The sequence below is a fragment of the Phocoena phocoena genome, chromosome 2 (assembly GCF_963924675.1).
Source record: "Phocoena phocoena chromosome 2, mPhoPho1.1, whole genome shotgun sequence".
Lineage (NCBI taxonomy): Eukaryota > Metazoa > Chordata > Mammalia > Artiodactyla > Phocoenidae > Phocoena > Phocoena phocoena.
The window spans coordinates 116,522,292-116,544,025 of record NC_089220.1 but is presented as its reverse complement, the minus strand read 5'-3'; the positions used below and the strand labels follow the sequence as shown (position 1 = coordinate 116,544,025).

At 58.0% G+C, this 21,734-nt stretch overlaps 1 protein-coding gene across 1 annotated transcript; it reads right to left on the bottom strand.

The window, feature by feature from the left end:
* Positions 1-1,727: 1,727 nt before the first annotated feature.
* CSK (C-terminal Src kinase) lies at positions 1,728-18,975 on the bottom strand. The gene is made up of 13 exons (XM_065900872.1): positions 18,318-18,975; positions 6,369-6,448; positions 5,911-6,024; positions 5,694-5,806; positions 5,126-5,345; positions 4,222-4,315; positions 3,971-4,036; positions 3,783-3,882; positions 3,603-3,693; positions 3,039-3,112; positions 2,757-2,952; positions 2,562-2,648; positions 1,728-2,315 (listed from the first exon to the last, which is right to left on the bottom strand). Exons 2-13 carry the CDS (start codon positions 6,381-6,383, stop codon positions 2,133-2,135), a joined length of 1,353 nt encoding a protein of 450 aa, XP_065756944.1. The 5' UTR covers positions 6,384-6,448; positions 18,318-18,975; the 3' UTR covers positions 1,728-2,132.
* Positions 18,976-21,734: the final 2,759 nt, after the last annotated feature.

The following is a 21,734-nucleotide window of genomic DNA, read 5'->3' as shown; positions in this document are numbered from 1 at the left end:
GATTTGCTCAAGCCTCTGCTGTCTTAAATATCCTCTCACCCCCTCTCCTCTTCATTACGGCCAGGCTCCTCCAAAGACTGCCTACCTTCCCGCATTCCTCGCACCTCCTCTAGCCGTTGTGATCTGGAATCCACCCCCAGCAAGCTCAGGTCTTGCTAAAGTCACCAGCAACCTCCTTGTGGCTAACACCTATGGCAGGCTCAGTTCCCCTCTCCAGTGATTTCTGGGAAGCAGGGACCAGCTGGCTCCTCCCTCTTGGTATGCTGCTACCCACTCCCTTACCCTCCCGTTCATCCTTCTAACGCTGCATCTTCTGGGAAGCCCTCCCTGATCTACAGTCAAGGCCCGATTCCCAGGATGTATGTTTCTTTCACAGCACTTATCAGTTTGTAATTGTCTATGTGATTGTCTTCCCAACTGTGAACTCCACGGGGTCTGTTTTGCTCACTGCTGAACCCCAGTCCTACACACAGCAGGTATCCAAATATTTGTTGTTGAATGAAGTCTAGTTTTAAAAAAATGAGTCTGGCTGTGTGCAGACAGAACGGACTCGGGGAGGTGAGGAGTGGCAACACTGGGCTGTGGGAGGTGATGGTGCTGGACCACGGTGGGCCGAGGAGCTGCAGACGCGAGGCGTACTGCCAGGTCAGAACTGCCTGGATTTCAGGGTTTGCTGGCTAGGAAAGGCGGGCGCGGAGTGCCAACAACAAGGGGAACCCCACCCCTGCTGCCTGTCTCAGTGAATGAGGTGAGCCTGCCCTCAGAGGTTCCACACTGACCACTGGCCCTGGGGAACCCGAGAGGAGAAAACCCCATGGCTGGTCCGCGTTCTCCATCTGTGCCCCACAAGGTGCGGTGGGGAAGACCCCCCCCACCTTTGTGTCCTCAGGCACGGGGCTGGGCACACACAGGGCTGGGGACGGGGCGGCAGTGCTACATCTTAGGCAGACTGTGAGAACCACCAGCGTATCAGAGTCTCCCCTTCCCCCTCCCACTCCAGGTCACCATCTCCTCTGAAGCACCAGACGTTTATCCTGCCTCCTACCAAGGGGAGCCCATCTCCAGCTGGTCAGGCCTGGCTTTCTCCCCCGTCCGTGGCTCCAGCCCTCCTCGTGCTGAGGGCCTGAACAACACGGCAGGAGAGGCGGCCGGGATGCCCAGGCATCACCCTGTGGACGGGACCCAAGCCCGGGGCGGCCTCAGGGCCAAACCTGCCTGGCAGCGGGACACTGGGAGAGGCGGGTAGTGAGAGCTCTCCCATGGCAGACACAGGACACTCGCTCGTGCAGCTGACATAAGGCGGCGGCTACATCTGCCCGCGGTGCTCCCCACCCCGCCCCACTCACAGGGCAAGCACAGCCTCACTCACAGAGACAGGGGGATGGACAAGATGGCACGGGGATGGGAGGCCGGGTGGGACAGGCAGGCTCGGCGGAGGAAGCGCCGAGACTGGGCGGCGGGGTCCTCATGGAGTGGTTTATTACGATTCCATCTCACAAGGCCGGCGGGTGGGCGGGCGGCAGCGGCACACGGACTCCAAGCCCCTGACAGACGTCTGCCTCGGGCGCATGCAAACAGTGCAACATGGTCAAGCGCAGACACGGGGCGACCGAGGCAACACGGACAAGGAACACGGGGTGGGGAACGAGGCTGGGGCGATGTGTCCCTAGAGAGGGGCCTGGTCTCCCCAACCCTTGTGGGCAGGACAGGAAAAATAAGATTCGTACTTCTTGTAAAATGCCCATTTGCTGGGTACTTTCTTTCTCCTTATCTTGAAAAATAATAAAAAATAAACACACGGAAAAAAATCTCAAAAAAGGAAAGGGATAAAACTCTAAGAAGGCGAGATACGGGAGGCCAGGGGGAGCCTGACCCCAGTAGGGCTCCTCAGCCTCCTCCCTTCTTGGCCCTTGGGCGGGGTTCCCAAAGCCCCACAGGTGGGTCCATGAGAGAAGGTGCCAGGCCTAGGCGGGGTCTCCGGGGGCCAGAAGGGGCGCAGGCTGCGACAGAGAAAAGAGGCCCACGGTCCTGCTGGGCTCAGTTCGGGTTTGGGCCCAGCGAGTGGGGCACCAGGTCCGCAATCTCTCTGGGTTCAGTCCCCACAGGCCCCCGACCTGGGCGGAGGCCGGCAGTCACAGGTGCAGCTCGTGGGTTTTGATGTGCTCCAGCTGCTCACGGAGCTGCAGGAAGGAGGGCCGCATGGCGGCGTCCAGGTGCCAGCAGTTCTTCATGACCTCGTAGACTGCAGGTGGGCAGCCATCGGGGGCGTCCATCTTGTAGCCCTTCTCCACCCGCGGGACAACGTCCTTCAGGGGCTGCGGGCAGGTGGGTGGTACGCATCGGTGTAAGGCCTGACCCCGAGGGGACCCCCCACTCAGCGTTGCTCTCCAAGAACCCCCCTAGTTCCGCCTCAGCCCCGGCCAGGGGAGCGCCTGGAAGGTCCCGAGGGCAGGTCTGCAGCTTCTAGGCCTCAGGCCGGGGAGGTGGGGATCAGCCGGTCCCCCTCCCTGTCACCCCCTCCCTTGCTCCAAGCCCCACCCAGCCCCAGCGCCCACACTCACAATTCTTGGATAAGGCACTCGCCCGAAAGAGTAGATTTCCCAGAGGAGGATCCCAAAACTCCACACGTCAGACTTGGTGGAGAATTTCTGCCACGTGGATGGGAGAGGCAGTGTCAGGTCCTGGGAACTGGGGGGTGCAGGTGACCCGGGAACCCCACCCACCACTGCTCAGGCCCTGAGGAGAGGCGCGCCCACCTTCTCTCTCAGGGCCTCGGGGGCTGTCCACTTGACTGGCAGCTTGCCCGTGTCCTGGGTGCTGGAAGCTTCCTTGGTGAGGCCGAAGTCGCTGACCTTGGCCACGTTGTCCTCGGACACCAGCACGTTGCGGGCTGCCAGGTCCCGGTGCACGAAGTTGTTGCCCTCCAGGTATTCCATGGCCTCGCAGACATCTCTGGGGGCGAGCCAGCCACACGTCCTCTCAGACAGGGATCCCATAGCAGCCACCCCCCGCCCCCAATCAGGCATTGCTTCACTCACAGTGAGAACTTGAGGAGACAGTCTCCGCCCAGCACCGACCGACCCCGAGACCGCAGGTAGTCCACCAGACTCCCCTGGGGGCAGGACAGACAGACCAACAGGCCCTATAAGTCAGACTTGCCCTCTAGACCCTGGGAACAGTGGGCCTGGGGCTGGGTAAATGGCGACACTCAAGGGAGGTGTCAGGAGAGGGGAGGGGCAGGGGAGAGGTCAGGACGTCACTACTGAAGGAATATCAGAGTCTGGACACTGGACGCTGTGCTCAGCAATTATCATGCATTATCTCTTAATCTTCATAAATCTCTGAGGTAAACTTTGTTACTACCTCCATTCACAGATGAGGACCTGAGGTTTGGAGGGGTGACACAACTTTTCCAAGGTCGTAGTGAATAAATGATGAGTCAAGACAAAAGCCAAGCCCTGGTGACTTCAAAGACCAGTTGGAGAGAAGGGACTGAGGGAGCAGGGGCCCAAGGGTATGGTGGGGGGCTTGGGGCAGCTGGAAGGCTCGAGCCCCAGTGTTTAGCTCCAGGCTGGCAGCTGGATCGCGGGGCAGGCACACACCTTGGCCATGTACTCGGTGACGATGTAGAGCCCACCTTTCTCCTCTACGATCACGCCCAGAAGCTGTACCAGGTTGCTATGCCGAAGTTGCCTGGGGCAGGACGGGGTGGTCAGAGCCTGCCAAGCCTCCCCATCACCTCTTGGCCCCGGGTGACCTCCCCACCCCCTGCCCCAACTCACGTCATGACCGAGGCTTCAGCCAGGAAGGCCTGGGCAGTGGCGTCGTTCTTAATGCACTTGACGGCGACTTTGTTCCCTCGGTAGTCACCTAGCATCACGTCTGGGGCAAGAGAGTTGGGGGTCGTTTCCTGGACCCTCCCTCCCCCCGTCATCAGCCTCTCCGAGGGCCCCCACTCTCTCTGGCTCACCTCCAAACTCCCCCTTCCCAATGGGCTGCAGCAGCTTCAGGTCCTTCATGTTCAGCGCCCAGCCGCCTGTGGGGGGAGTGGGTGGTGAGTGAGGGGTGCTGAAGCCAGAGCGAGGGTCACAGCAGAAGCAGACTGGACTGTGACTTATGTGGGGTTCCCAGAGCCTCCAGGAGGGGGTAGTGCCAGGAAGCCCGGGTGGGAGGAGGCGGGTGGGCAAGTGAGGAGTGGGCGTGGGGGGGGGTGGCACTCACTGCGGAAGAACTCATCCTGGGCCGCCACGGTGCCCTCCATGACCTTTGGCTTGATGAGGCGAGTACAGAGTCCATCTGCGTCTGAGGTGTAGTGCTGTAGAGGGCAGGGCAGGCGATCAGGGCCAGCCCCCTGTGTACCACCCGCGGCTCCCGTGCACTGCCCTGGTCTGACCACCAGATGGCAGCAGAGGCCGGTCCCACCCAGCCCAGAGTTGCTTTGGGTCAGGAGGGCTCTCCATTTCTAGCAGGGGTTAGGGAGGCCCCAGACACATGGTCCATCTCCCATGCCACCCCACACCCAGGTGCTGGACGGATACCGGGTTGTTGTGATCACTCTGGGCCTCACCAGCATCCCAAAGCAGAGGACAAGCCCTGGCTCAGTCTAATACCAGCCTCTAGCCAGGTGTGCACAGGACCCTCCCCTGTCATAGGCCAAGCCAGGCCAACAGGGGGAAGGTGCTGAGAGTGAGTACAGGAGGCATCTGGAGGCTGCCTGGGGTAGAGATGGCCTTGGGAGCTGCAGGGACATGTGGGCCATCAAGGTGAAGCTCAGGAGGACATGTTTACGTACGCACAGCTGGGCATACAGCTCTATGAGTGGCTGGAAGGAAGCTAGTTCTGGGATCAGAATACTCAGATTCTAGTCCTGGCGCCTCCAAGTCACAGCTGTGTGACCAGAGGCAGGTCTCTTAACCGCTCTGAACCTCTGTTTCCTGGCCTATGAACTGGGGTACCACCTCCCTGGGCAGGCATTGTGGGGTCAGAGCTCAACGCTGGCACACAGCACGGGCTCTATCGAGGCATGAGGAAACGTGGGCTCGCAGAGGCTGCAGGACGTGCCCAAGGTCATCCAGCTAGAGTGGTGGGACTGTAGCCGGAACCAGGGCCGGCGCGCTCCGCTCACCTCCACCAGCTGCATGAGGTTCTCAAAGTACACCTCCTCGTCGATGCTAAGCTTGCTGGCGTGGTATATGATGCGGTAGTGCTCCACCTTGCCGTCGCAGCTCACGCACAGAGTGTAGTCCCCGGGGTAGTTGGTGCTCTCCCGCACCAGGAACAGGCCTGTCTCTGGTGGGCACAGGAGCCGCTCTGCCTGCTCCCGCGTGATCTTGCCATGGAACCAGCTGCGGGGAGGCCAGGCCTGGGGTCATGGTGGCCCAAGGGCACTGCCAGGCTCCACTTCCCGAAGGCCCTCCCTCTGGCTGGCACCACTCCACAGTTCAGGGCTCAGACAGGCTCTGGAGGCCCTCATCCTCTGCCTCCTGCCCTTCTTTCTTCAGCTCTCCTAGCTCCGTCCTCCCCTTTGAGGTCCGGCACCCATGCCCTTGCCCTCGTCTCGAGAGGCCCTCACAGACATCCCAGCCCCTCACTCTCGCCTCCCTGCTCTCCGGACTCTCTTCTAGGGGTAACAGGGCTCCCCGTCCTCCTTCCTCCCAGACTGGGAATTCCCAACCGTACCCAGAGGTACTCACGGCATGAGGCTGAGCTTGGTGCCTGCCTTCACGCCCTCCCGCTTCTGGACGTAGTTGGCTGGGATGATGCCCTCACGGCCCACCTTGTTCTTGGCTTTGTACCAGTTGGGGTCCTGGGGAGAGGGGAGCCCAGACACGCTCTCAGGCTCACCCTCCCGTGCAGGGGAGACAAAACCCAGAGGTAGGAAGTGGGTAGGGGTGTGAAGTCCCTGGTTACCTTGGTGACAGCTACAATGGTGAGCACGTCTCCTTTGCAGAAGGGAAGGTCCTGCTCAGCAGTGCCGTGAAAGTTGTACTTGGCAATACATTCTGTACCGGATGGCCAGGCAGCCTGCAGGGCAGGCGACACGTGGGCGGAGAAGCCTGGGGCCCCACCCACCTGCAAGCCCTCAAGGTCACAGCCTCTCGGCTGGCCTCCTTGAGTCTGGGTGAGGTGCCCTCCCCCTGGAGAGCTCTGGGTGTCTTCTAGCTGAGACTTCCCCACGGCCCCCAGACCTGTGCTCCCATCTTGAGGGCCGTGCATCTGACAGTGGGCCCTGGAATTCCATTTTGCTGAAAGCCAGGACTGGGGAAAAGGGGAATGAATCGACCTGAATCCTCATTCTCACTCTTCTCAGCACCCCCGTGGTGGTGGTGGGGATACTCCACTGCCCTAGACCCCTGCCCCTGCAGTACCTGAATTGCCGACATCTTCTCAGAAGATCTGGTATCCCCGTGTCACAGGAAGGCCAACCTGTCACTTGGTACCATGAGAGCTGTGGGGAGAGGGGAAGATTGAGGGAAGGCTGTGAGAGGAGATGGTTCCCTCCATCACTGAGACCCTACTCCTTCCCCATAGCAATGCGAACAGATGCCAGAGGCTTCCAGAGCTGGGACCTGGGGCAAGGGCTGTCCTTTCCAGTCTCAGCAGGCTGAGGGCACGGGGCAGGGGAGGAGGCAGGGGATGAGGGCTGAGGACCCCCAAGGACAGAGGGCCGTCAACCCTGAGCCCATCGTGGCCTTACAGCCCTTGGAGTGACCAACAGAGGCTACAAAGCGTAGTGGGTGAGTAGTGCCTGCCCCACCAGCCCCCCATGGCTGGATATCAGCTAAGTGGTCTGTGGGGGACCACAGGGCAGCTGTGAACCTGGGGAAGGTGCTTGGGACCTTGGGAAAGTCCCTTGTCCTCTGTGGGCCTCTTAGTTCTGTCACCTATAAAAACTCACCCAGGCAGTATCTCTGAAGCCAAATGTATGCCAACCCCATGGCCTGGCAGCCCTACTTCCCAGCACACACCCAAGAGAGAACAGGGCAGGCACTGCTGACACAGGTACAAGAGCACACACAGCAGCACGGTCTGTAGCAAACCTCACACTGGGAACTGCCCAGACGCCCATGAGGAGTGAGATGGCTAAACTGTGTACATTCACTGAGTACTGGCCAGCAGTAAACATGAATAAACTACAGCTAGGAAACAACACTGATGCATCTGAACATGCTAACCAAGACGCCAGACAGAAAGCACACATGCCTTGTGATTCCATTTGTATAAACTCCACAGTCAGGGGATTTTCCAGTGCAGGATGGCGACTCCCCTTGGAGGATGCAGTGACTGGAAGGGGGCAAGTGCCTAGGGGTGTGAGGTGAGTGAGGACTGCAGAGCTTAGGTGGGCTTCCTGGAGGAAGGAGCGCTGGAGCTGAGCCCTGAAGGCTAGAGGGCTAAAAAAGGCAGGGGCATCCCAGGCTGGAAGCCCATGGTGAGGAGGGCGGGAAACAGACCCTGACGGTCTGAGCACCCTGTCAGTCTGCGGCAGGAGACCGTGTGTACTGGGTCCGCCTGGCACAAAACTTGCAGGGATGCGGGGGCTTCAAACGCTGACGTGAGGAAACAGGGTTTGCTTCTGAGGGCCATGGGGTCTGTGGGCCTCAGCAGGGGAGTATGTGGTCTTGGAGACCAGAAGGAGTCGGGGAGAACAGAGGTGGGGAGAAGCACCACTGCATCCAGGCCCCACTTCCAGGCTTCCCTTCCTCCCGGCATACATAGTGCTTCCTGTCCCAAGGGCAGCCCGTCAACCTCTGCCATCTGGGCAGGGAGCCTGGGGCACAAGAAGGATGAGCCCGGACTCCCCTACACACACATACATTGACACGACTGAGCCACCATGAGTATAGGAAGCACCTCCAGGCTCCCAAGAACCACATGTGGGAGCCGTGAGCTCCTCTTGCCCCCATTTTGTAGAAATGGAAACTGAGGCTCATGAGGTTTGAACAACTTGCCCTACGTCGCACAGCTAGTTAGGGGCGATGGTCCGGAACTTGAACTGGGGTCCCTCTGTGGCTGGCTGGGTCCCCAACCTTCAAGACCTTCTGAATAGGGGCTCTGCCAGCTCTCCACATCCCCTCGCCTCCCCCTCCCTCGCAAGATTCACCACCACCAAGGGAGAGAGGGCGAGGAGGCTGAGGCACCATTAGTCACCCTCCCAGCTGTCAGTTTGCAAACACTCCCTCCCCTGCAGGCCTGCAGCTGCTGCTGCTGCCGCCTCCCCACTGACTAGATGATAATAACAAAAATAATAATAGGTCCTGTTTGCTGAGCACTTACTCTGTGCTGCGCCCTGTCCTTGGCACGTTATGGCTCATCAAATCCTCTGACAACTGAGAGGGAGAGGCTATTATTATCCCCATTTTACAGATGAGCCAGGCTGAGAGGCAAGTGGCCTCACCTGAGGCTACACCTCCAGTGAGCATCCTGCCCCACGCAGATGTCATGTGCCTGAGCCAGCAGGCCAGTTGGACCCCCAGCCCTGGTGCCTCCTGCCTTATGTGCACGCACCATGCGGGGGCTGCCAGCAGGCGGGGACCACACTGGCCTCGAGAAGAGAGTGCAAGGGAAGAGGGAGAATCAAGCAGTGCTCAGAGGAAGGGGCAAGGCCAGGAGGGTCAGGGTGGCCTTCCTTGAGGGTCTGGGTTTTGACAGATGTGGAAACGAGAGGGAGGAGCTAGACTCTCCCCTTTGCTCTACCGGCTATGACTTCAGGACTCAGTTTCCCCATCTGTACAATGGGCTGGTGACAGCCCTACAGCTCCCAGGGCTGTTCTGAAGCCTGCTTTCTTCCCACAGAAATCCTGCCAGCAGGAGCTGCAGACCCTCTCTGATGGCTCCTCCCTGGCGAAGTCACGAGGCCAGGAAGGTCCCGTCCTTAGGGCTCTGAGGGTCCAGCTGGGCTATCCCCTTCCAGGTCAGAGGCCAAGAGTCAGAGTGGCTGGGAGGGGCTACTGCGAACCTAGGCCTCTAGTCAGGCCTTGATTAGGCACAGAGGGGCCCTTCCAGGGTTATGTGAACCTTGTTTCAGGCCACTTTGTGGAAGAAGTGCAGGAACATTGTCCCGGGAGTCAAGGGCTCTGAGTCCTGTTCCTGGCTCTGCCACCAACTTGTTGTGTGACCTTGGGAAAGTCCCTTGACCCTTCTGGGACTCACTGGCTCTCCAGCACCTGAACCAGATCCCCTTCTCACCCGCTGCTCCTAGGACCCTGGTACCCCACCCACCTTCCCGCCTTGGCATTCCCTCTCCACTCCTTCCCCCTTCTCTACCCAAGGAACCTCCACTCAACCTTCAGGGGTTGCACGTGTGCCTAAGAAAATGTAGTAGGACAGTCCCTGCAGTACTGTTTGTTGTAGCAAGAGATTGGGAGACAACCTTTATGTCCGTTAATAAAGAACCAAGTAAATATGTGACCAGATAGCCTGAAAAGGCAACAACACAACTCCAGCTGTTATGGGGCCAGGACGGATCTCCGGGTGCTGATACAGAAACCTCCCCATGATAGAGTAAGTAGAAATGGCAAAAAGCCAGCTCAAGTCACGAAGGAAACGTTGCTGGGGGAATAGGACAGTGACATGGCATCTAAGTACCACCCTCCAGATTAATCAGAGAGAGGAAAAAGCACCTCCACCACAGGGAGATGTGGCAGATACCTCGTTAACCGAGTGATCAAATTAAGCATCACCAATAATGAGAGGCGCACACCGCGTGCCTCCTGCACTAAGGAGGGCACAGCATCCTCTGTGCGATGGGCCCCGCAGAGTTGCTTAACCTGACTCCAATCAGGAAGACGTAGGCAGGCAGAGACCAAATAACCGGCCTGGACTCTTAGAGTCAATGTCATAAAAGACAAAACAAACAAAGGCTGGGGAATGTTCTGGATTAAACAAGACACAAAAGAAACATGACACAACAACAAAATGGTAATTATGTGAGGTGAAGTGTTAAGTAACCTCACTGTGGTAATCGTTTCACAATATGCACATATATCAAATCGTCACACTGTATACCTTAAACTTACACAACATTAAATCGCAATTATATCTCAACAAAGCTGCAAAAGAAAAAAAGAAAAGAAAAGACACATGACAGCAAGATTCCATGAGTGATTCTGAATAAGATTCTGGATCAGAGGGAAAAAATAGCTGTAAAGATCATTTGGGGACAACTGGGGAAATGAAAATGTTAGATAATGTTATGGAATTAATGTTAATTTTCTTAGGTGTGATCATGGTACTGTGATTATGTAAGAGATACACGATAAAGTACTCAGGAGAGAAAGGTACGATGCCTGCAACTAACACTCAAATAAATCAGCAAAAAAAAAATACGTATACACATATGTCCATGTATATAAAAGAGGAGGTAAAGCGAATGTGGCAAAATCTTAAGAACTGGTGAAGCTGGGTAAAGTATACATGGGTGTTCATTATACCATTATTTCAGCTTTTTGGTAGGTCTGAAATACTCAAAGACCGAAGAAAAAGCAGGGTGCAGGACATCACCCATGGTATTTTACAAATTACTGTTTTTTAAAAGGACATACCATTCACCCCTAACCTTAGATATGCACGGATTATCTCTGAAAGATAGAAGAAACTGATAACAGAGGTTGTCTCTGGGAATGGGAAGGAGTAGTAAGTATCAAGTTCAAGGGAAACTTACTGTTCGTTGTATATTTGCTATTTTGTTCTTTTAACTTTTGTTTTTTTAACCACATGCATCTATTACCTTCTCCCTAAAAATAAGATTAGTAAGAAAATCAATAACTTTTTGAAAACCACTTGTGCCAGGAGCCTTCCGTGGCTCCCCAGCTGTGGTGGCTGCTCCGGGCCTCCAGAGCCTCTCATGCCCCCTGCTCCAGCGAGAAGCTCACTGACCCTGGCCCGGGAGCCCCTGCAGGAGGACAGCCGGGCCCAGGGCGGCTGCTCAGCACGTTAGTGCTGAATGAATGAATGAACCAACAAACAACAGGGGGAGCTAGGCTGGCTGCACCACACTGCGGTCCCATAACCGACAGGACTATACTTAACCCCAAAGGGACAGCGGCTGCCACCCCACCCCCACAGGGCTGGGGGACAGGGGGCTTTCACTCCGACTTCCTGCCCCAAACCCTGCTCCCAGGAGTTCTTGTGCTGGGGTCCCAGGAACAGGCTGGGCATTGTGCCCAAGCGCTGAGGTCAGTGACCACAGCCTCAGGCAGGCCTTTCTTGGGAGCCCAGGCTGGCAGGCAGGGGGGAAGCCCAGCAACTGCCCTTTCCCTGCCTTGGGGAAGCTGTAGACCCTCACAGCCTAGCACGTGCTGAGGGCCAGTGTAGGTTAAGGGGCTCCTGCCCTGCCCCCCTCACCAAAACTCCACTGCCTAATGGGGCGTGGGAGCCTTCAGTAACTGTTTACACCCAGCTAAAAATAGCCACTGAAAAGGGAAGTGCACAAGAGACCTGGGGGAACTCTGGGGGCCATGGCCCCCAGAGACTCTGGTCCTGCCACAGGACCCAGCTGGAGCCTCTGCGGGGCAGGGCAGCCCCCAGAGGCAACAAGCAGGTCCACCTTGCCCTCTTATTCTTTGAGCCACTGTTTCAAGAGTCTCCCTGTGAGCCCAGCTCCATGTGTGGTGGCCAGGAGGGACAGGAGGGGGGAAGGGCCCAGGAGGTCCTGCCCCTGGGACCCCAGGAATGCTACTCGGCATCTCTCCTCTGTGCCCAGCCCTGCTCCAGCCCTCCTGGCTACCAGCTGGTCAGCCAGGGCCAGGTGTGCTTGGTGCCTCGGCAGAGGAGACAGACAAAGGCCGCTGGGGAAGGCTTCCAGGAAGAGGGGGAGGGGAGGGGAGGATCTCAGGTAGAAGCGACTGTGCTAGATCCGGCCAGGATTAGGATTTCAAACCGTGGTACAGAGAGAGTTAATGAAGGCTGGAGGAGGCTCAGGGTGAGGCGGGTGAGGGTCAACAGAGGCTCTGAACCCAGGCAGTCTGGCACACAGCTCTGCGTTTCTGATTGGCCACGCCCCTCCGAAAGACACCTGAGGAGGGCGGGGCACCAACAGCAGCTGGGCTGGTTTGGCAGCAGTAAAATCAGCCCCACCTCTGGTTCTAGAAGCACAGGGCACCCAGGCTGACGGCACTGTGATGCCCCTGGCGACACACCAGGCCATGGGCTGGAGGCTGGTTCCCACTGAGCCAGATGGGTGGTCCCAGAGCCCTCAGCTGGGCAGCTGCAGAATTGGGCACAAGACCCTTGGAGAGGCCTGAACCTCCCCGGGGGTCAGGAGAGGGCTGGAAGGATGGACGGTCCCACTTTGTCTCCAGTGTGAGCTGCCCCACCCTCACCCCCAGGGTTCCCTCAGCATCCAGCACCCCTGCCCTAAGGGGAGGGGTGAGTTTAATGGCTGCAAAGTGTTAAAAACCAAATTACAGCAACTCACTGGCTTTTTTCCTGCCCCCCAATGGCTCGGGGGGGGGGGGGGGCCTGGAGCTAGAGGAGGCTAGTAAGGGGAGCCGCCTTCCCCAGGCGCTGCTGCAGCCTGAGGCTGACACTCCTGGCCCAGAAAGGTTTCTAATTACCGCTCAGGAGCCTAATTACCTACATGCACTGGGCAGTGGGGACTCCAAGCCTCTGTTCCGCCACCCACCTCAGCACAGGCTGTGGTCTTTGCATCTTCATTTGCCTACATTTACATACAGCCTCTCAGCACTGACCTCCAATGAACCCTTAAAAACCACCTCCAACGAACCCTTCAAAACCAGAGCGTCCTTGTCCCTCACCCCAAAGTCCCCTAGGCACGTTACAGGTGGGGAGATTGCGGCCCAGAGGCCGGTGAGCTGGCCACCAGATTCCTGGTCTCCCCATCTCAGAACTGGGACCCCGAGAACACATGGCTCAGAAGGTAAAGCTGAGGGGGCCCAACTCAAAGGACGTACAGTCTTGCTACCCAGTGTAGGGAGAAGGGTTACCAACACCCTCGCCCCACGGGATGGACTGTAAAAATGAAAGCATGAAGAGTGAGAGCCTACTGACCCAATCCTGCCTTAGTTACTTAATCCTCCAAAAAACCCCATGAGGTTTTACTGCTGATCTGTTTGACAGAGGAGGAGCCAGGCTGAGGAGGATCACCCAGCTTCCAAGGGGTAGAGCAAAGATTTCAGCTCAGATTTGTCTGAACCTGGTCGGGAGAAAACCCCTCCACCCTTTCCTTGGGCAAGACAGATGACACCCTGGACAGAGAGGTGCGAGTGGGCAGCTGAGAGGAGGTCCACCCAGAGATCGGCCCTCCTGCCCTGGGAAGGATGGGTCACATCTGTGCCATACCGTGCCTCGCACAGAGTATGTGCCATACCGTGCCTCGCACAGCAACTAGAGAAGCCAGCAGCCCTAGAGAGTGGAGGAGCTCTAAGCAAGGACCTCTGCCCCTACCCTGTCTGTTTCTCAAACGCTTCTTGATTTTCATGGCCCTTCCTCTCCAGGAAGCCCTCCTGGCTGCTCCAGCCTACGCAGATCCCCAGCTTCTGAGCTCCCCGGAGCCCTGCCAGGAAGTTGGAACCACAGGCCTCTCCCTACTGACTGACTCCTCTCTGACTCTGGCCTCTGCTATTGGTCGGCAGGGGGGCCTCAGGGTTCCTTCTCTCCTCTCCCCTCCAGCCTCCCTGACAGCATGGGCCACAGACGTCCGGCCGGCTGGGGAGCAAGCAACTGGGCTGGGCAGGGCTGAGAAGCAGCAGCCTGGGTGTGCAGGCGTCAGATGACACCCAGGTTTTTACCCACCCACAAGGCTTCCGACTGTGCAGAGGAGGACCCGCGGGGAGGAGGGGGGCACCAGGCAGCCTCTCCTGCTTCTAGGGGCCTAGACCACGGAAGGGGAGGGGGAGGGGGAGGCGGAGGGAAGCTGCGGTTGGAGGCCCAGTCCCACTGAGGCGTACAGAGCTGGTGTGTGATGAGAAGCTACCCTCATCACAGTACCTCAAAACCAGGAAGAGAAACTGAGCTGGCAGAAGGGCGAGCTGGGCTGCATGGGGCCCTCAGGTCCCTGGGGGCCTGCCAAGGGGAGCTCTTTGGACAGTCGCTGGACAAACCACTTGTCCCTCCCAGGCCTCAGTTTCTCCACGGGAAAAATGGGATTCTCTCCCTGGTCCTGCCAGTCTGACCCTGATTGGTACGGGCTGCATCATGCCTGACACAAGAGACGCCCCCCAGTTAGTGGAGTACTCCTGGTCCCCCAGCAGGCTCTGGCCTCTCCCGGGTAGCAGGGCTTGGCCCCCCGAAGCGAGCCTCGCCCTGCCTGCTTCTCCCCTCAGCCACGCAGGGAGCACGCTAGCTCTTCCTCACCAGCTCTTTATTTTTAGGTCTGAATTTGACTTTAATCATTACTTAGCGGGTTCTATTTCCAGCCCTTGGATGAAGGGACCCAGAGGAGAGGAGGAGGGGAGGCAGTGCTCCCTGCCTGGTGTGGAGGGTGGCCTGCCTCCTCCACCCATCCTGTCCCCAACCAAGGAGGGGGGGCACTGAGAAACTCCCAAAGTGCTCACCCCAGCCAGGCCAGCATCTTGGAGAGGACCGCACCCTGTGACCTCATCCCAGCCCGAGCTGTGGGACAGGAGGGCAGTTGTAATGCCCGCCTCCCCTGCGCCAAGACCAGGGACGAGGGGGACACTCCAAAGGCAAAAGTCTGGTGGCCGGAGTCCGAGGTCATGTGCCTGGGAGCCCTCTGCAATGAATGGGCCACATTGGGGAGGACCCTCTACCTAGGTTAGTCCTGAGCCATACCAGGGTCAGCTGGGGCTATGGTCTCCTAGGCCCTGGGAGTGACAAGCTGAGACTGTTTTCCTCCTACTGTCCATGGGCTGACCCTAGCAGGGCACTCCCAGTTCTCTGATCTCCACAGACGTGGAACAAGAGGAAGTAAGCGATGTCACAGCAGTACACGCTCAGATTACACCTGGGGAGCACCTGCTGAAGAGAAGGACACTAACACACAAGACTTCCCTAGTGATTTGTGGACCATCTATGTTGCCCTTCAACTCCCAGCTGGGAGGCTCTAGAATCTCTGCCTCTGACCCCAACTTTCTTCCCTTCCCCAGCCACTGGGCAGGAGGATGAGGCTGGCATGGCTGTCCCTGGCTTGGGGCTCCGGATGCCGGGGTTCCTTGCTAAGACTCAGTTTTCCCAGGAAAAGTAGGCCTCTATCTCCACTGGGGAAATGTGGGGCTGGCCTAGGAAGTAGTTGAAGCTGGGGGACAGGAGGCAGCCAGGCTCTCAGAGAAAAAGCCTTGTCCATTCAGCTCTGATGCTGAAAGAACAGAGGGAGAATGGGTAGGGCCAGGCCCCAGAAACCAACCAGTAGCCCACCTTCCACATGGTGATGGGGACGGGGGAAGGCAGAGATGGGGGACAGGATACTGGCCAGAGCAGTTTCTGAACACAGGGTTTCTGAAGGGCTCCCTGGGCAGAGACCACCCTTGGCTAGGTAAGCCATCAGCCAGCCCTGGCCCAGGTGTCCTCTGCACACGCTGAGGCAGCCTGCAGTGGGCACTCCTTCAGCAAAGCCTACGCCTTCTCACAGAGCGCCTAGTGGATGCCAGGGGGTGTGCCAGGCACCTTCTAGTACCTTGGTTAGTTAGTTCCGTGTCCGCACACTCCCCTCTGAAGTAGGTATCACCGTCCCTGTTGTGTATATAAAGGAACTCTGGCTCAAAGGATGACCTGTCCAAGGTCCCTCTTCCCTGGCCTAAATGGCACAGCTGGGCCTGGAATCACGTTGGTTGGGTGCCAAGCTGCCCACTCTCTCCAATACCCTCAGCTGCTTTGGGGGCCTGCAGTAACAACAATTACAACAGCAACAGACGGGAAACAACAATGCACAAGCTTGGTAAGAGGGTTGGGGTAAGGTTGCTGCGGCAGAGCTTTCGGGAATATTTTGTAGCTTTTTAGGAGCAAAGTTGCACAGATTGTGTAGCAACATGAGAAAATGCCCAGATATGGTATTAAATGAAAAAAAGTGTGATGGCACGCATACCCAAATGAAAACAGCGACAAAGCAAAAAAGATCAGGAAAAGACTGGCTGGGAGCTCCAAGATACTAACAGTCACTGTGCCGGTGAAGAAACAGTGGGTGAATTTTCTGTGCTCTAAATTTTCTGTAGTGCTGTTTTGTTACTTTCTAAATTAAGAACCCTAATACTATTTACCTACATACGTAGTTTTCTGAGCTCAGATTTGCTTCCTGGGGACCCACCTGCCACCCAGCTCTGGTCCTGGTGTCTGGGACATCAAGGGATGGCCTTTCTGATTTGGGACAGCCCCTCAGACACATGAGGGTGCTTCCCTACCTTCTTGTTCCCAGACCAAACACCTTTGGGGCCAGTGAGGTTCAAAACCTCCCAAAGAACAAGCTCAGGACTGGACCCAAGCCGTCCTGCCAGATCAGGCTTGTTGGGGCAGCCACGTCACACTGTGAGCCCTGGGCCTCTGTCTCTGCCTGTACTCTGGTCTGCTCTGTGATGGCTCAACCCCTTGGGGCCTGGTGCCCTCTGCAGCAGTGCTGGGGACCGTCTTCTGGTCCTTCTCTGTCCCAGACCCAAGGCAGAGAGAAGAGCAGGGAGGAAGACACCAAGCTCGCCACATAAAAAGTGAAGCCCTGCACACATGCTTGCCTGAAGCCAGACCCCTTTCTACAAGGGTCTTGGGGCCCCGGCCTGCACCCAACAGCTCACAGGCGTCCAACCATGTCAGGCTTCAGCCCCAGGCCCTCAGGCTGGCAAGGAAGTTAGGGCTGGGTGAGGGGAGCCTCACAGGCCCAACACATCTGTGTCCCCTCCACTGTGCATGTCAGGGCAACCGGAAACAACTCTAAATCAAGGGCAGAGGCCTGAGTGGGACAAAACTGCTAGCAGCCCCAAGGGGCCCCAGACACGGCTAAGTATCCTCCAGGGAACCTCCCACACTTCCAGCAGCAAAAGGATCCTGCCACAGTCCCAGCCTCCTTCCTGCTGCCTTCACCCTGCTCCTGCTGGGGCCCCACCAAGAAAGACACTGGGAACACCAGGGTGTAGGGAGCTTGGAAGAGACACCCTGGGTGTCCCCACTCTGACAATGTTCCCATGCCAAGGCTGAAGGGTGCTCCTTGTGGAAACAGGGCTCTCGCCTTCCCCATCCAGATCCCATTCACCAGCTGAGCCAAAGGTGTATAGGAGGGAGGGGTCAGGAATGACCACCAGGCTGCTTCAGCTCAGCACCAGGGCTGCACCCCATGGGTGCCCCACACACTCACCGCATCCCTCAGTGGGACCCAGCCTCAGGCACCAGGGGGAAATCCCACGGGCAGTGCCAATACTGCCCGAGCCCAGACCCAGGCAGAGCCGGGGCCGGAAGCCCTCTCCCTTCTCTCTAGCCCTCTGTAGGGGAGCACGTGCTCACCCCACAAGGACCCATGGGCCAAGCTGGGGGCTTATGTCCCTGGTGGGTAAAGGCACCTGGCTGGTTTCTCCCTGCCCACAGCAGTCCAGCTCTGCAGGGCCGGGGGGATGAAAGGACAGACAGCCTAACTCTGCCAGAGGCCTGGGATAGCAACTCCCCCTTTAAGCCTCAGTCCCCCGGTCTACAAAACAGGAGAGAAGATAAACCCCTAGTTAAGCTCCAAGAATCTAGTGGCTGGACACGCCCCTTCCTGACACCTGGCTGGGCCCTGAGGAGCCTGGGAAAAGGGGCTGACAAGGCTGCCAGGAGGTGGGGCATGGTCCTAATGCCCAGTGTCACCTCCACCAGGACAGAGGCCCAGCCCAGTTTCCCCACCCTAGGGTCAGAGGTCCCTTGGCTTAGGCCTGGTCTTCTGGGAGGCCGAGGGTGACAGGCTCAACCTCTGGCAGGCTCAAGGGAGGTGGCTGGGCCCTGGGCTTCCTGGAGACGGCAGGGGCTCCGCAGGGGAATGCGGGAGGGGTCAGAACCAGGCAGGCCAAGGAACCTGCAGGGAGGCCCTGGGCCGGGAATGGAAAACCGCCCATTCTCCTGGGCCCTGGCCCACGCCGACCCCCTCCCTCCAGGCTCCAGCCAGCCCCCCCAAGAGGGGGAGGACAGACTCGGGGTGGCCACAGACAAGTCTGTGGGGCTCGAAAGGTAGTACCTCCCTCCTGCGCTCCCGTCCCAGTCGGGCTGGGCTGACAGTGACTCCCGGGAGATTTCGAACCCGGGAAGGAGGGTGTAAGGGAGGTGGGGGATGGGTGTGGACGCCACGGCAGCTGCAACAGAAGCAACAGAAGCGGGACGAGCGACCTCCACCCACCTCCCGCCGGTAAGCACTCGGACGCCCACCTCCTCCAGGTCTGTCAGGCACTCACCTCTCTCGGGGCACTGCGGTCCGGGCCACCTCGCTGCGGGCGGCATCAGCGGCCTGCGGGGCAGTCCATGCGGCCAGGGGGGAGGGGAGGGGCGCAGGGGTCCCCGGGTGGTGCGGTACAAAGAGGTCTGGGTGCGAAAGGAGGGGGAGGAGGGACGGCCAGACAGAGGCAGGGGGATGGCCTCTCGGCCCGGGTCGGGGAGGGAAGAAAGGCGGGGGAAGGGGGGCGGGAGGGAGTCGGGGGGAGGAAACAATGTAGCCGGCGCGGCCCCGGTAGAGTTCCGCTTCCGAAAGCCGCCACAGAGGTTCGATTTTGGGACGTCGCGCCGGCTGCCCGGGGCTGCCCTGGACCCTGGATCGGGGCCGCAGGGGGTCCCCGCGTTCCACGTCCCGGAGGCTCCGGCGGCCACAGGCTGGCTGGGGCGGGAGGGACCGCTGGCCGGGGGATGGCCCCGACGGCGGCGCGGCCGGGCGATCGCCCCGCTCGGACCCCACCCCGGCAAGACCTCCGGGCAGGGTGCGGGGTGGGGCGAGAGCTAGAGGGCGACGGTGGTCTCAGTGGCGGCGGCCAAGCTCGGCTCGCCCTGGGCTCCGCTGGGAGGAAGCTCGCAGGCCTGGCGAGAGGAAGCGCGGCCCGGATCCTCCGCCCGCGGCAGCGCGCCTGCGCGAGGGAGCCGGCCCGGCGCGCCGCGGGGCGTGGGCCGGCGGGGCGGCGCCCCCTGCCGGGCGCCGGGGGCACTGCGGGGGGGTGTGTCCGCGCCCACGCCCTGCCCCCACCTGCCCACTGGCGCTGAAGGATCCTGAAGGCCCCCTCACCGAGGGCCGACCAGCCCGCCTTGGAGCAACCTCCAAGCCTTCCTCGGGCGCGGCTCCCCCGATGTAGAAGCGATTGAGGCCAGGCCTGGTCCCCTCTCCTCGGATCTGTTTGTCGAGAGTGGGCCTCACTCACAGCAGCATTTATAGATTCACAAGCATTTACCTGGCGCTGAGAATGTGACAATTCAGGAGTCTACTAGTAGGACCACTTCGTTACCGTCAAGGAGTTCCCAGTACTGACAGGCCAACAGACAAGCGCCAAGAGATAACTGATAAAAGTGAAGAAGTGGTGTACAAGGTCCACAGGAAGCAGAAAAGAGGGAAGGCCTAATGAGACTTCACAGAGCTGGGACCTTAGGCAGAAGGAACAGCATGGACAAAGGTAGGGAGAGGTGAGAGCACTTGATGGCTCTGGGAACTATAAATAGCTCAGTACGGCCGCAGTTTGCAGTGTGGGTCCAGGAAAGTAGTGGGAGATGGGGTCCCTGCAAGCCCCAGAGACAAGAGAGATCCAAAGGGCCTTATGGAACTTTCCTGGACTTTGTTTTCAGCTTGGCAGCAGTGAGGAAGTTGTCAGTAGCTATGTGATTTTGGGAAAGTTACTTAACCTCTCTGTGCTCTAGTTTACCAAATGGGGGAAGTAATAGCACCAACTTCTTAAGGTTTTGTGGGGAGGAAATGAGTTAATACGCTTAAAGGGCTTAGCGTGCAGTGGGCGGCACATGGTTAGCCCTTAGCTAAGTATCGCCTGTTATTATATATTACTGTTAACGAGGAGCAGGGCGTGATCTGCTCTGAGCTCAGGAGCAGACAGTGTGTGTGTGTGTGTGTGTGTGTGTGTGTGTGTGTGTGTGAGTGTGTGAGTGTGAGGGGGGAGCATAGAGTTGGGGGCGGGGGCAATGATGGAGGAGAGACCAGAGACTCCAGTGTGGGTACAAGGAGGCAGGCTACTCCCTAGGGACTGGGCCCTGAAGGAAGGGTCAGGATTGGTGGGGCATTCTGTGGTGGGGAAAATGAGGTGTACAGGCAAAGTCTTGAAATTCAAAATAAGTGAGGGACTAGGGTCCTGGAGGAGAGTGAGTTGAGAAGGCAGCGTGGCTGTACATTGCAAAGAGCAGAAGTTGGGTGTGCCTCCCCAGACAAACTGCAGGATGGCCCTCTGACCCAATGCACCCCTTGGCCAGTTTCCAGAAAGGAGCCAGCCCTTCAAGGAGGGAAGTGGTAGTCACACCACTGCCCTTTGAGGAGACATCCAGTAAGTCTCGGAGATAGCTATGGTGTAACGGGAAAAAGCATGGATTTGGGATTCAAATTGTAAAGTTAAATTTCAGCTGGGCCACTTCCTAGTTGTGTGATCTTGGGCTAGTTACTTAACGTCCCTGAGCTCAGTTTCCTCCTCTGTAAGATCAAGCTTAAATGCAGCTGTCTCACAAGAGATGGTGCAGATGAAGCAAGATAATGGCCTAGGGGTGGGCGAGGTGGGGAGGGTGTTCAGCTTGGCTGGTTTCCCTTTCTTTCTGCTGAGGTCAAGATGGAATGATAAAGTGGGACCGGATGGGGCCATCTCTCAGCCTGAAGGAAAGCACTTCAGCAGCTCTGCAAAGGCTTCTGGAAGGGCCAAGTTGATATCTCCTCTCCCCTGACTGAATCAGCTGGCAAAATGGGAAAGGGCTGTGGGGATATGTGGAAAATGCTCTAATCCCTGTCCCAGTTTTTCACCAATGCATTTTCCTTTACCCCCCCGAAACGTGTTTGACGTTTTCCCCTGGGTTTGCTGTGGCCTAAGTGTGAACTTTGGAGTCAAATAGACTTGTATTTGCCTCCTGGTGCCACCTCTTTACGGTAGAATGCAATAAATTTGTTAACTTCCCTGAACCCCAGGCACAGGGGACAAATCAATAAAGGGTCCTGCCCCACAGAGCTATCCTCCAGTGGAAGAGCCAATGAACTTCCAACCTCACCACCATTCATTCATTCATTCATTCATTCCCTCACTCAAATACTTACTGAGCACCTACTAAGTGCCTGGCACTATCCTGGATGCAGGAGTTGAAAGGGCGAGAAAGACCACTGTGGATAACCATGTGGTTATCCCCTCATGGGATAAATAAATAAGCAGGGCAATCAGACACTGTGGCATGGGGGCAGTGAATGCTTGACGGAGGAGAGCGCGGGACGGGGAAAAGACACAGAGGGCCCAGCAGCTTAAGGGACAGCCAGAAGGCCAAGGTGACAAGACCAGCAAGCGAGGGGGAGTAGTATGAGAGGAAGGGGCTGGATCTGGTAGGGTGTTATGGGGCGGGGGTTTTATTACGTGAGTTTGGATCTTATTACATGAGTGCTGGGGAGCCGCTGAAGGATTTTTAAGCAGGGGAGTGACACGATTGAGCAGAGGTCAAGAGACCAGTGAGGAGACTTTGCATATTATGGCCAGTGATGATGGGCATGGACCCCAGTGGACAAAAGGGAGCCACGTGGCAGCTCTGGGTGATGGGCTGTTTGGGGGAGTGAGGCCCCAGGAGAAAGGGGGCCTGATCCTTAGGTACAGCTGGAACATGGGGAAATGCTGGTGCTTTTTGCTGAGGTAGGGAGGACCTGGGAG

Bases quoted from the DNA above. Each gene is read 5' to 3' on its own strand.
- CSK (XM_065900872.1), bottom strand. The intron at 3,694-3,782 runs GTGAGTTGGGGC...GTCCTGCCCCAG, and splicing joins GCTGAAGCCTCGGTCATGAC to GCAACTTCGGCATAGCAACC. The intron at 2,649-2,756 runs GTGGGCGCGCCT...TCCACGTGGCAG, and splicing joins CCGAGGCCCTGAGAGAGAAG to AAATTCTCCACCAAGTCTGA.